Source organism: Gracilinanus agilis, chromosome 2, assembly GCF_016433145.1.
Source record: "Gracilinanus agilis isolate LMUSP501 chromosome 2, AgileGrace, whole genome shotgun sequence".
In the NCBI taxonomy this organism is placed as follows: Eukaryota; Metazoa; Chordata; class Mammalia; order Didelphimorphia; family Didelphidae; genus Gracilinanus; species Gracilinanus agilis.
Window position 1 is genome coordinate 238,079,533 of NC_058131.1, and position 14,141 is coordinate 238,093,673.

The window sequence follows — 14,141 nt, forward strand, 5'->3', positions numbered from 1 at the left end:
TTTTTTTTTTACCCTGGATCCTTTTGGGACTTTTGCAAAAGCCTATAGGTCTCTTTAAAAATTATAAAATAGGTAAGATTATGAACAAAACAAACTATATTGAAATACAGTCATCAAAAATATTTTTTGATGATTGAAATTCCTTCCAACTCTTAAATTTGTGATTCTGAATTAGGACAGTTGAGTTCAATTACCATATCTGATTGTTTCTATTTCTGAGCTTTTTCTGAGCCTCAGTCTTCTTTTTACTACTTAATTCACAGAGTTGTCAAAATGAAAAGATTTCTTACAACTAACAATAGAACTTTAGCTATAATAAGAGTGCCAAGTAACTAAGCTTTTAATGATAATATAATTGTGAGAAATTATTAAACTCTTATGTGCAGAGTATTTTGCATAGCATAGGTTGATATACATAGTTGCATATCATGGTAACTGTTGTCATAGAGTTTACAGTCTTGTAGAGGATTAAAACACACATACTCTAATATAAAGGCACTATACTATATCCCAGGCAAGTTCTTAGGTGTAACAGTTGAGGTAGAAAAGAAGGGGGAAGATGAAAGAGATATTTTGGTAGAGTGTAATTGTCAGGAATCAATAATTGACTATTTTCCCTGAATTTTATTTCCATATCACTAGTTGCCTATTGGGCATTTTAAATTAAATGTCATAGAGAAATTTTAAACTCAATATGTCCAAAACTGAATTCATTAGATTTTCCTTCATCCCCTTTTAAGTTTTCCTCCTGCCATTGAAATCACCACCATTCTTTCTTTACATCTCTGAGTTTCAAAACTGTGGCATATCTTTGACTTCCCATCTTCTTCACCTCACATCTCCATACAGTTGCTGAATCTTGCTATTTCTAATTTTATAACATTTCTTCCTTCCCTTTCTCTTCAATCACACCAGTACCATTTAGTTCAATTATTATATTACCTCTCACTTGGATTATTGTAGCAACCTTCTAATTAGCCTCCTTGTCTTGAGACTTCTATCACTCCAACATACCTTATACATTGACCCTAAAGCTCTCAATCAACTTCAGTTGCCTCCAATGATCTGTGTTACAAAATTTAAACATCAACAGTTTATCTTCTAAAGTAATGTATGGCAGACATTTTTGTTTTTTTGTTTTTTTTTTAGCTTTATTGGCCATTATTTCTCTACTTGGATTCTATAATTCAGTCAAAACTAGCCATCTCTCTGCTTATCAAATATGAGACTTTATCTTCTAACTTTGTGCATTTGTGATGTGTCCTTTCCACATTATCTAGTACTTAATTAATTTGTATATAACTATATGAAATATGTAGTTCTTATATTTGCTTTTGTGATTTTTATATTTATTAATATACTTCCTATCTCATAATGAAATTGTAAGCTTCTTGAAAGTTCCTATTATTTCATTGTCTCTTTTTATCCTTAGTACCTAATACTGTTCCAGGCACATGATAGGCACTTAATAAATATTTTGTGATTGAGTTGTTAACTTATTCATCAAAGATAACACTTATATTTCAAACATGGATGTTAATCAGAATAGTGAGTAGGAAGAAGAAATATATTTTGGGGAAAGATGGTAAGTGTGACTAGAACTTTTTTGATTTTGAGATGCTATTTGAAAATCTCAATAGAGATACCCAAAAGTATAATTTGCTGTTCTGCATCTCTGAAGAGAGAGGGAGTTAAAGACAAAGATCTGGAAAGTACCTTCATAGAGCTAGTTGTTGGAACCATGAGGGTGAATAAGATTTCAAATTAAAAGCATATATAGAGAGAAGAGAAGAGTATAAAGAGCAAACATTTAGGGGAACAACTGAGTTTAAGTTTCAGGGGATATAGTATCTCACTAAAGAGAGAGAGAAAATAGGAGAAAAACTAGTAGTGAAAGTCCCTGATGTTAAACGCTTGACCATGTACCCCATGTAGTTCACAACACTTCAAAGTGTGGCTGAAACCAGATTAACATGTAATTGGGGGGGCAGCTGGGTAGCTCAGTGGATTGAGAGCCAGGGCTAGAGACAGGAGGTCCTAGGTTCAAATCTGGCCTCAGACACTTCCCAGCTGTGTGACCCTGGGCAAGTCACTTGACCCCCATTGCCTACCCTTATCACTCTTCTGCCTTGGAGCCAATAAACAGTATTGGCTCCAAGACAGAAGGTAAGGGTTAAAAAAAAAAAAAAAAAAAAAAGAAATGGTCCTGAACTCTGCCTACTTAATTCCACACCAAGAAGCAAGCATGCAAGGTTCTATTTCCCTTGAAATAACAACTTCAAGTTCCACTTAGAAGAACTCCCAAGAGAATCCAGCTTGGTAATATCATATACTTGAATCACTGAAATACTAGCTACATCAAGGTGGGAGCCTATGATCTCTAGCCACCAATGCCAAAGGCCATTTCATCTAGAGTTTTTCCCTTAAATGATTCTTTTGAGATTTATAGGTTTAACTTACAAGGCAATAAAGTTTGGGGACCTAAGGGAGTTAACAACAGGTAGAAGTATCATCCTCAGGTCTATGTATGTTATGGGTTTTATGGCCTCCTTTTTTTGATATGGATACTGCCACATGAGGGAGACTGGAGATATTATTGACTTGAACATACTGACTTGGACTTTGAACCATTTTATAGTCAGAAGCATAGTGGCCTATTAATTTAAGGATTTGAGCAACAGTTAGATTACAATGGTTTCAGATGCACCTAGTTAAGTGACAGTAAATTCTTTCTCATTGCTAGACCTTCTCTATGTGGCTATTTTTAACAGCCAAAAATAATTTATAAGGCATAGAAATCTTCAGATCTTCTGCATATCCTTGGTACCTATCAGCACTTCATACTTGCCTAACTTGGCAAATTTGGGCTTCATTTTGCTCTTGATCAAGTTTTAAAATCATTGGTCTAGGAAAGTTAAGATGATTAGTCTGAACAGGGCATAATTTCCTGATCCTCCTCCACCCAAAGCTTTACATGAGAATGAAACATAAATATGGCTAGAAGAGCACTTAAGAACCTCTCAAATTTTCAAAAAGGTAGATGGGAGATAGTATTCCAATTCTACCTTTATTACCTCCACACGGCATAAGTCATGCTTGTACTGGCAGCCAGTGAGATTACAATGGACCAGCATGTACTTTACTTCTGGTTTTTGCCAACAGTTAAAATGAACATTTCCCTCTGATCTGTATCTTCATTACCTTTCTTAAAATGGTTTTGTGTTTTACGCTGGTTGTCACTGTGGATGTCAATATTCATCATCAAGTTTCAATGGGCTAAGGCCAGAGTTCTATCCAGGAATTTGAAAATAAGGACCCCATATACCAATGACTCATACTTTATACAATGTATAAATATATACATTATATATTTAGGGTCTGTGAAAGGACTTGTGAAGAACAATATATCCCTGAAACAGAAGGCTAGTCATAGAGTTAATACATAATCATGCTTTTGACACCCACTGGTTTGCCACTTTTGGCAAATCCCAACCTCTCAGTGTTGCCATAATTCTAGCACTTTAATATAAACAAAGCAATGGTGATTCAAGGTCAATCTGAGCAAGCTGAGTAGATGGCTTGAACCTAAATGGGGTTCAACTTATCAGAAGATAAGGAAATCAATCCTCTTTCCCCAAAAGGGCTAGAAATAGGGATGGGAAGCTCAAGGAAATTCCTTTGAAACTAAAAATGGCAGTGGTGCTTCATAGTCTAGAAGCTTATTTCAGTGATAGGGCCTACTATCCTAGGACCCTTTTCAAACACTTCCTTTTTTCCATCAAGTTGTTTGTTTCCAGAAAGACTGATGATTCTAGAAAAATCCATATAAACTTTCTTGATAACAAAGCTTATCATTTATTTATTTATTTATTTTGAGGGCCCTTACCTTCTGTCTTCAGAAGAGTGGTAAGAGCTAAGCAATGGGGGTCAAGTGACTTGCCCAGGGTCACATAGCTGGGAAGTGTCTGAGGCCAGATTTGAACCCAGGCCCTCCCATCTCTAGGCTTGGCTCTCAATCCACTGAGCTACCCAGTTGCCCCCTTGATAACAAAGTTTAATTCCATTTCTGATCCACCATTTCTTGTGGGGAAAGTGTGACAAGATATACATGTGTTTCCCTCTTTTCTTAAACTTCTTTCACACTTAGACTGTGCACCTCAAAATTAATGTGCTCATGTTTATTTACAAACACATTAAGCTTTATTTCTTTAAAAGCCCCTGCTTCTGAATACTACCTTTTTCCAGTGTTGAAGATGGGCTGAGACTGCTTCAAAAGAAACAGCAGCTTATATTTAGAGAGTGCTTTGACCTCTAGGGATGTCACAGAACTGTTAATAGTACTGAAAAACACGAGCCCACAATACTATTTTGTTTAATTAAGAAGGGATTTTCTTGAGGGCTAATCTGGTGCCTTAAAATCATATTATCCTACTGGTTTGAAAAAACATCTAAGATTATAAGTGCTCTAGTAGAAATTTTTTCCACAAGTCAAGAGATGACAAGGCTATTCTACAAAAGAGGTCTTATATTGTTAAAAAAAAAAAATGACACATTTACTCCCTAATTTCCCAGACTTGACAAATGAGGTTTTATGAGTTGGAAATGAAGGAGAGAGGAAGAAGGGTTCAAGATGGCTGGTTTTTTGTAATGTAGCTTCCTTCTGTTTATAGTCAAAGAATGATTTTTCAAACTTTATCCTTAAAAAAAAAACAACAACTATAAGAAGTATAAATTTAAAAAAAATATATAAATATATTATAAATCCTTACCCTCTGACTTAAAATAGATACAAGTATCAGTTCCAAGGCAGAAGAGAAGGAAGGGCCAGGTAATTAGGGTTAAATGACTTTCCCAGGATTATAAAGTAGGAAGGGTCTGAGGCCAGATATGAATCCTGGACTTTGCACCTCCAGGCCTAGTGGTGTTCTATCCACTGAGCAACCTAGCTGCTCAGGAGGTACAGATTTAAAGAAGGGTAATTAGTCAAAATGGTGAAAGTTTGGCTCTTCTGGTACTCAATTTCACACATGCAGATTGTCAGGCTCTTATCCTGATAGAAAGAATCTATTATCTTAAAAAAACTATGGTAATTTTGATTTGTACTTTCTCTTTCTTGAAAACTTATGAACTGAAATTGTGGCAAGTACCCTAAGAGCAAGCTGTTTTTCACATCATAACTAAATGTAGGTTGAGGTATGCTTAGCTTTTAGAGGCTGACTGCATCTAAAATGTGCAAAAATATGAGGAAGAATTAGGCAGAAAGAAAATCCAGTTTAAAAGATCCATAGAAATAAGGCTATACATAACGATTGGTTTTTCTCGTTTACTTAACTTGTGAGATACACTCATACAGAAGGAATCTTGCCACATTAGTAGTAACATAGCATCTAGTCACCATGTATAACAATGTTTCTCTGGGAAAATACATTTAAAGTTTCATTAGACACAGGAACACATACATCTCCTCACACTTCTAGCTTTAATAAGTAGGAGAAGTGAGTATGTAAGCCAATAGCTGTGGGGCTTGGGGCATGAGAAAAGGTGCTATTGAGGGGTACCTATGTGAACCCCTACTTATTCTCTTTCAAGGCCAAAAGTGGAAGAGAATGCAATCTGTAGCTTCTCCCTCTTCTTTATTCTTAGTTTCACCTCTCTCACTAATTGGCTGTCTCTCAACATGTCAATTCTATTCCTGTCTGCTCTGACAATCATCCTTTCAGTCTTATCTTCTTCACTGCCACCAACAAACATCCAAATCTGCCCACATTAAAACATACACCCATGCCCATTTCAATTAACCCTACGATCTCCTCAATCATTGGGACTGAGGGCTGAAGCTGGAGTCAGAAGACCCGAGTTCAAATTTGGCCTCAGATTCTAGTTGTGTGATCCTGGATGAGTCACTTAACTTTTCTGCCTCAGTTTCATCAACTGCAAAATGAGGATAATAATAGAACTGACTCCCAGGGTTGTTTGTGAGACTCAAATGATATATTCTAATGGTAAATAAAGCATTTGGCACTGGGCCTAGCACATAGTAGGCATTATCTGAATGATTATTCTTTTCTCTTTAAACTATTAACCCTTAATAGTTCTCGATTCTCCTTTACTATCAATAAAGCTTCCTCCACTCATTTTCTCTGTTTCTTCTCTGCTCACTGACTTGTCATCTCTTCACAATCTGACTTCTGAGGTGACCTCAGAACTGGAACTGCTCTGCCAAATGACCAACAACCTTTTCGGTCTAATGGTCTTTTCTCAGTTCTTATCCTTGTTAACTTCCCTGCAGCAAGCATGTGATATACTGTTGATCGCCCCCTCCCTCCTGGACTCTCTCCTCTCCCACAGTCTGCATGACCTGCTTTTCCAGACTACCTGCCCAGCTGCTTCTTTGTTTGAGAGGATCCCAAGATTCTATCCTAGTGTGTCTGTCTCTCTCTCTCTCTCTCTCTCTCTCTCTCTCTCTCTCTCTCTCAGCTCATTAACTCCCATGGGCTCAACTATGATCTCTATGCAGATGATGCCCCGACTCTCTATTCAGACCTCATCGCTCCTGAGAACCAGTCCTGCCCAATCAACTGTCTACCAGCCACTTCTAACTGTCATGTCCTATAGGTAGCTCTAATTCAACATGTCAAAACAACTTCTCTTTCCCACAGAGCCAGAACTCTTTTAAACTTTCCTGTTTTTTTAATTGTTCAAAGCCTATTTCCATATTATTAATATTTGCAATAGAATGATCATTTAAAGTCAAAATCCCCAATCCTATCCCCATCAAACTATGTGATCAATCCTATGTTTTTCTTCTGCATTTCTGCTCCCACAGTTCTTCCTCTGAGTGTGAATAGCGTTCTTTCTCATAAGTCCCTCAGAATTATCCTGGGTCATTGCATTGCTGCTAGTAGAGAAGTCCATTACATTTGATCGTGCCACAGTGCATCAGTCTCTGTGTACAACATTCTCCTGGTTCTGCTCCTTAAACTTTCCTGTTTTTGTTGGAGGGACCATCATTCTTTCAGCCACCTAGGCGTCATTCGCTCCTCATGTTCAATCAGCTGCTAAGACTACTTCAATAGCTCTTGCATCCATCTCCTTTTTCCCCACTCACAAGGTCACCCCACCCCCAGCTCAGGTCCTTATCACCTCCCATATCATCTACTGCCTCCTAATTGGTATCTCTATCTTCATACTCCCTTCTCTAAACCACAGCTGCTACTAAACTGATATTGCTGAAGTCCAAGTCTGAACATATCACTCCCCTGCTCAAGAAATCCCAGTGATTCCCCGCTTGCCTCTCTTAGGAAAAGATAATACAGAGTCCTGTTGGACATAAAAAACCACAAACTAAATATAGCTTTGCCTTTCTCAGTTTATTGCACATTCTTTTCTTTGTTAAAAACCCTTTTGTCTTAGAATCAATACAAGTATTGGTTCCAAGGAAGAAGAGTGGCAAGAGTTAGACAACTGGGATTAAGTAACTTGCCTGGGATCACACAGCTAGGAAGTATCAGAGGCCATATTTGAACCTAGGTTCTTCTGACTCTAGGCCTGGCTCTCTCTTATTTTATTTCACATACCCACATTCAACCTTGGCTTTCTTGCTCTTTCATCTCCATTCTTTTGCACAAGTCCACAATGCACCCTCCCTTCCTTACTTTGGCCTCACAGAATTGCTAGATGACTCCAAGGTTCGGCTCAAGTGCCACCTTTAAGGATTTCTAAGCATTAGGGTCTGCTCCCTCTCTATTACTTTGTATATATTTCATATTCATTTATCTATATACACATTCTTTCTCCCTAATAGACAAAATGTAAGCTTCTTAAGGGCAAGGATCTTGCCCATTTTTGTCTTTATACCTTCTTTCTTACCTAGCACAATGCCTGACACATAATGGGTGGCTCATAAATACTTAATGAATGAATTTGGAGTTTCGGTTTCCTTATTTAGAAAATGAGAGGGTTGTACTAGGTAAAGCCCAGCCATCTTTTTAAGTTCTAAAATTATGATCCCAAGTTAAATTTACTCGTATTTCAGAAGCAAAGCAAAATTAAGTCTATCCTGAAAGCTTCATTAGGAGAATTCTGTTCTAGTCTGGACTCTATCACTAAATGGCTCTGTATCCTTGGTCGAGTATCTTAATCTCTTTGGGCCCATTCCTTCATCTGTAAAGTGAGAGGGCTAGCTCTAAAATCCTACGTTTTATGATTCCTTTTTCTGTACTCATTCTGTATTATGAAGCTCTTTAGCTACAGCAATGTCTTCAGTGGGACAACAAAGAAACAAAGAAATGACCTACCAATGTATAATCCTCTAAGTGTTTACCTCTGGGAATTGAGATCCAGCCAAATGAATGGGTTAAGCATTCCCTGGAGCCCACTAGCTACTACTGCCAGCTTCAGAGTTCCTTGTTCCACAGTCTTCTAGAGCCTGGAATGGCTCTAGAGTCTTTCTTTGATTTACCCAAAGATTTGGACTTGAATCACTGGTCTGAAAAAAACATCACTGAGCCCCTATTCTGAGAAACTGGGTTTTGAACGTGGGAAAATATGCTTGCTACCTAACAAAGGGGGCAAGTATGGTATTAGTTACATCAAGGATTCTCTCAGGGATTCTGCATGGCTGACTATTCCCTGCTCTGCTCAAGATCCACTTGAGAACTTTCCAAATTCTAAAAAGTATACTCTACAATGGCCTCATAGGCCTGAAAAGTCACCTAAGGTTTAGAAAGAGCAAGTAGGAAGTGCCTAGCAGCTTATTGCTAGTTACTAAGAGATCAACCATCACTTAGATAATTGGTAGATGGTAGGGAGGGTACCAAAGTTCCCTGTACCGACAGGATCATGAGGTTTCCATCATGGTACAGAAATAGTCACAGGGTTTTCTAACCCTTTATCATCACTGACATGCCTGGCTCTACCACAGATTACAGGAATCAGTTCTTGATCCATTCCAAAGCTGTTAGGCCAATCTAAACCAAAATGATAACCACACTTCCAGTCTTGTGCTGGGGATGTCAATGAGGACACTAAATAAAATAACATTTTTCCTCTAAACTTTTTTTTTTCTGTGATTAAGGGGACAGAGGTAAAGTGAAAAGAAAAACCTCTATCATGTTAAAAGTCAAGATAAAGGAACACAGTGACAAACAGTTAACGTAGGTCCTAGAAACAAAAATCTTGCAAACTCAGATGCACGAGACATTTCTGGCATTCCACATTCATAATGCACTTGTGTTCTTAAGGGTCCACAAATTCCAATGGGATGAGGTAGAAGGTTTTTCTTCTGTATTCCCCACCCTCCCCACAACACCATTTTCCATGGTAGGACTGTGAGTAAGCTAATGCTTTTGTAGTGCTAGCTAGACAGATAATCATCAAACTGTTAGCATGCACAATGCTTTTCTTGTAGGGTACCTCAGCCATTTTTGTTAGTGATAATTATATATGATTGCTCTAGCTCAGGTTAGCATGCCACTTGAAACATTTATGGATTAACCCTTGGAAAGCACCTGTGGTTAAGAGAGCTCAGCAGTTATTATCCTGCACTGAACTAGTCAAATGCCAGCCTTCTGATGCGACTGAAATTAAAAGGAAGGGGTAAAAAGGATGCAGTGAGGGCTTGATCTGATGCCTCAGCAGCCTTTTAATTCTAGCAGGATTCCATTGGTGTGGTGCACATGCATGTCTCCCAAATGGCTTGTTGATTCCAGCCTTTCTGTTCTCTGTGGGAATGCATTCCAAAGTTTCCTCGTTGTGATCACTGGCATTTAGGAATTGAAAGACTCAAGCTGCACATTCAACTTATAATGAAACTGATACCTGTTGTGAGTAAGGGATGTGAAAGGCCTCCAGCCCAATAAGAACTGCAACATGCTTCAGGCTCAAAGGGCATGTGAAGAGAAGGTTCTTGGGGAAAGCCAAAGTCCCTACTTTTGGTACTCATCAAACCTGTGTTCCAGGCCAAATATGGCACTGCTTTTTAAGTTCTGGAAAAGAGAAAACTGAAGGCAAAGTAGCTAGTCTTTGAAACTGTCAGCTATTACACGTTGAAAATTTTTTTCCCTAGCACACCTAGCCTTTTTTTGGACAAAAATTTCATTTTAATTTTGTTTGAGACGATTACTTATTCCATTCCCCTATTAAAAAAATCACTAATTTATGAGACTTCACTTTAAAGAATAATAAAAACCAATTAACCTTTTATTAAAACTAAACTAAATAAAAACACCTATTATTTCTTTAAAATTGAGGAGAAACAGTATGACCAAAGATCACATGCCCAAAACACCAAAATTGGACTGAGGAAGCTCTACCAGTCTCACCTATAAATTTAGAGTGATCAGTACAAAGGAAACTTAAGACTCTTCCCTTCTTATCTGTTAAGCATTCTGGCTCCCATCAGCTGTGAAAGGGAGAGGAGCTCAAGCGGTGCGGCACTAACTGCCCTAGGAACCCTCACCAAGTTTGTCTGTGGATGAGATAATATCAGCTGGAACGGAGGAGTCCAGATCAGCATCCAAAATTCCCAGGGGATCCAGCTGTGCTACATGGTGCCCTCGAATCTATGAAATGGGCCAACAATGGAAAGGAAAGGACATATACAAAAGGACAAGAGAAAAAAAAAAGAGGGAAGGGGGTAAAAAAAGTAAAATTACATTAAAATTAGTTTGCAGAGTAATTCTCACCAACGTTTGAAGAAACAGTTACTGGTGCATCATCAAAATTTACACAACTAATGCCGAGGGGATCAAGTTTTGCAATGTGGTGACCCCTGACCTGGAAGCAACAATACAAGTCAGTCAATAAACTTAATTAAAAAAAAATACACATGCATTTTATTCTAATCTTTCTGGAAGAGGACTAAAGCCCTGACTGGGACCTTTGGTACCAATGACATAACACAATAAGCATTACCTTTACTAACCAAGAGGCTCCTAGAAGTTGTCAATCAGTAAAAAGCAGCTACTATGCATATTTATGTATTTATGAAGAAAAGGGGACACACTCAGGTTCTATCCCTTAAGTCCCAGATTCAGCTTTTTTTTATCCAGTTGGTCGAGATAGACCAGAAAGTAATTATGTCACATAACTCATCTATTGAGCAACTTACCTTGTTTTTTGAAGAGGAACATCCTATTTACTAGCTATTTGGAATTAACAGACTCATAAAAAGTTAATCTCTGATTCTTCTAAGGGGCTAAAGGTTTCTACCTTTCAGTTCCAAACAATCTCTGAGTTTCCATAGAGGCTACCAAAACTCCTTGATGGGACAAGAAGTCCTTTGGTTTTAAGGTTATTGTGATGTGTCCTGCCCAGAGTTCTTTTTCTATGGCTATAAAGAACATCCAGGGGCTCTCAGAACCATGTAAAAATAAAAGCAGGTATAGAACAACTTCTGACCTAGATTGTAGAATATGAATGTTTAAAAAAAAAAAAACATTCTTAGATGACAGCTAGGTGGTGGCTCAGTGGATAGAGTCAGATCTAGAGATAAGAACTCCTGGGTTCAAATTTGGTCTTAGACACTTCCTAGCTGTGTGACCTTGGACAAATCATTTAATGGATTATATCATTGGGTAGCTCTTACTGCTTTTCTACCTTAGAACCAATATATAGTAATATTGGTTCTAAGGCAGAAGAGAGGAAAGGGCTAGGCAATGGGGGTTAAGTGATTTGCCCAGATTCACACAGCTAGGAAGTATCTGAGGTCATATTTGAACCCAGGAACTCCCATCTCTGGGCCTGACTCTCAACCCCCTGAGCCACCCAGCTGCCTCCACCTGATTCTTTTTAAAAAATAGTAAATTTTAATTTATCCCAGATAATGTAGGCAACAGGCATTATGTCAAGAAATACTTACCTTTTCTTTAACCTCTGGAAATTTGCACAATGAGCAGAACTTCAGAACATATATATCTATCACTGGCTAAACCATTCAAGTTATTTACAATGAGGTAGGGCAAAAGAACAATTTACCTTTTTTTCCCTCTTTTCTGGGGACAATTGGAAGTGCCCAATCTTTAGGGCATGAAGGGACTTGAACCCATACTTGGGCAAGAAGATTCTAAAACATACTGGACAAATGACACTCCTCTATTTGTTTAAAAATCTCCTGTGGTAGGGAAGCCCACTACTTCCTGAGGCAGTTCTTTAGTTACACACTTTTGGATAGTTCTAACTGCTGAGAAGGTTCTTCTCACACTAAGACTGCATCTGACTATAACTTTTATGTTTTTCCTGGCTGTGCCCTATGGGGTCTAGAACAAAAGTATCCTCTTCTATATGGCAGCAAATTAAGATGAGGTACAGAAAAGCCAGACTCCCCTCTTAATAAATTAAACCAAGAAGGGTTCTATAACTTTTTTTGGGTCATGGACTCCCTGGGCATTCTCCTAGTGTTCCTTTTAGACAGATCTCTTCTCAGAATCATTTTTAAAGATATAAAATGAAATATACAGGATTATAAAGGAAACCAATTACACTGAAATAGTTATCAACATATTTCAAAAACCAAGATCATGGACTTCAGGCTAAGAACTTCTGATCTCACTGAGGAGAAAGGTTCAATAGCACCATAGATTTAGAGTTGGGAGGGACCTTAGCCGTCACAGAGTCCAAGAGCAGTGAAGTTATTTGCCCAAGGTCACCAAAGTAGAAGAGATAGGCCTTGGGAGTCCAAATTCAGTGCGCTTTCCATTTTTTTAAGCCTTGATTTAAATGTGATGGTTTTAGACTTAGCTGTGGAATTTTAACTTCAATCAGACCAAAAGGCCATCTTAAGCAAAACTTGATGGGTATGATGCAGGTTGAAGAATGGAGCATCGCCAAAATAAAATCCAGGCTTGAACATATACACAGATGATATCAAACCTAGTCCTACCCTCTCTGCGCCCCTCCTTATGTGTCTTCCTGTTTGGGTGGATTCTCTTTGCTTAACGACTGCAGACTCCCTGTACCCCATTTATGTTTTCTCTAATCCGTTTACTCCACCCTAGTTTAATATGGCAACCATCCAGTTGTGATTAAGAGGCAGAGACTGGCCCACATTCCCCAAGGTCTCAGCAACCTGGCTTTGGCAACAGAAGATGGCTGACAGGTGGCAACAGTCTTAGTGGCCATGTGCCACGATCAGGTCACTCCACCCCTTCTCCTCATTTCTTTAACTCAAAACTATGTTCTAAGCTAATGCTGAGCTCATTTCCCCACATGATCTCATTATCACCGACTTGTGAAAGACAGAGGACTGCAAAGGTGGCTATTTATACATCAGGTATCAAAGCCAACAAAGGAAGGTCTGCTTTCTGGGCCTGCGGCTGCTCTCTAAGATTCTATGACAAGCAGAAAAGCCCTAAGTGATTTTTCTTTGATTAAAAAAAAAAAAAAAAAAAAAGGTTAAACTAGAATATAGGGTTATATTGGAGGAGGAAATATATGAACCAATGAGACTACTACTATCATCATCACCCTCCCTACACCCCAGCACCAACAAAAGGGAATATTTCGTTGGAGAGTCCTAAAGCCACTTACCTGATATGCCCTGATGAGAGACTGAACTGCAAGATGGTCTTCCACGAGTTTATCTACATTCGGCTGGGAGTGAACTAGAGACTGGGCTTGGGTCAGTGATGACAGGGAGCCACTCAGGGGAGGGGGGCTTTGGTAGGCAGTGCCCGGTGGGGCTCCAGCATTGGCATTTCGAAAGAATATGTCCCATGACTAAAGACAAGAAGACAGAGAAAGATTAGCTCCATGCTTGTACCTGGTAGAGGGAGTCCACATTCACACTGACTTAGTCACAGCCAGTCATCACAGGTAGAGCTTTTCTTCTGAGGTATGGGAATGGCTGAGCTGGTCTATCAAGGGAATCACAAACTTAGAGCCTAGGCCATTCTCCCCCAACCTCTCTATTTTATGCACGAGGAAAACCAGACCCAGGGAGGTTAAGTGCCTACTCTCCCTTGACTCCAAATTCAGTATTTCCTATTGTTATAATGTGTCACCCTTCTTGATTCTCCTCCTATACCACTCTTAACTATTTCTTTTAACGTCTCTTCTTTTCTTGAAACCCTTAGTCCATGGCTTAAGTAAGCAGCAGTATATGTAATAGACAAAGCAGTAGACTTGGAATTTGTAAAACCTGT

General features: G+C 38.7%; 1 protein-coding gene across 1 annotated transcript in view; it reads right to left on the minus strand.

The window, feature by feature from the left end:
* OGDH (oxoglutarate dehydrogenase) overlaps positions 1 to 14,141 on the minus strand; it is a 91,267-nt gene that overhangs the window by 51,463 nt on the left and 25,663 nt on the right. The window contains exons 2-3 of the mRNA XM_044663783.1: positions 13,528 to 13,716; positions 10,460 to 10,562 (exon numbers count right to left, since the gene is read on the minus strand). Coding sequence (XP_044519718.1) covers positions 10,460 to 10,562; positions 13,528 to 13,716 — 292 coding nt within the window. The remainder of the gene's footprint in view (positions 1 to 10,459; positions 10,563 to 13,527; positions 13,717 to 14,141) is intronic.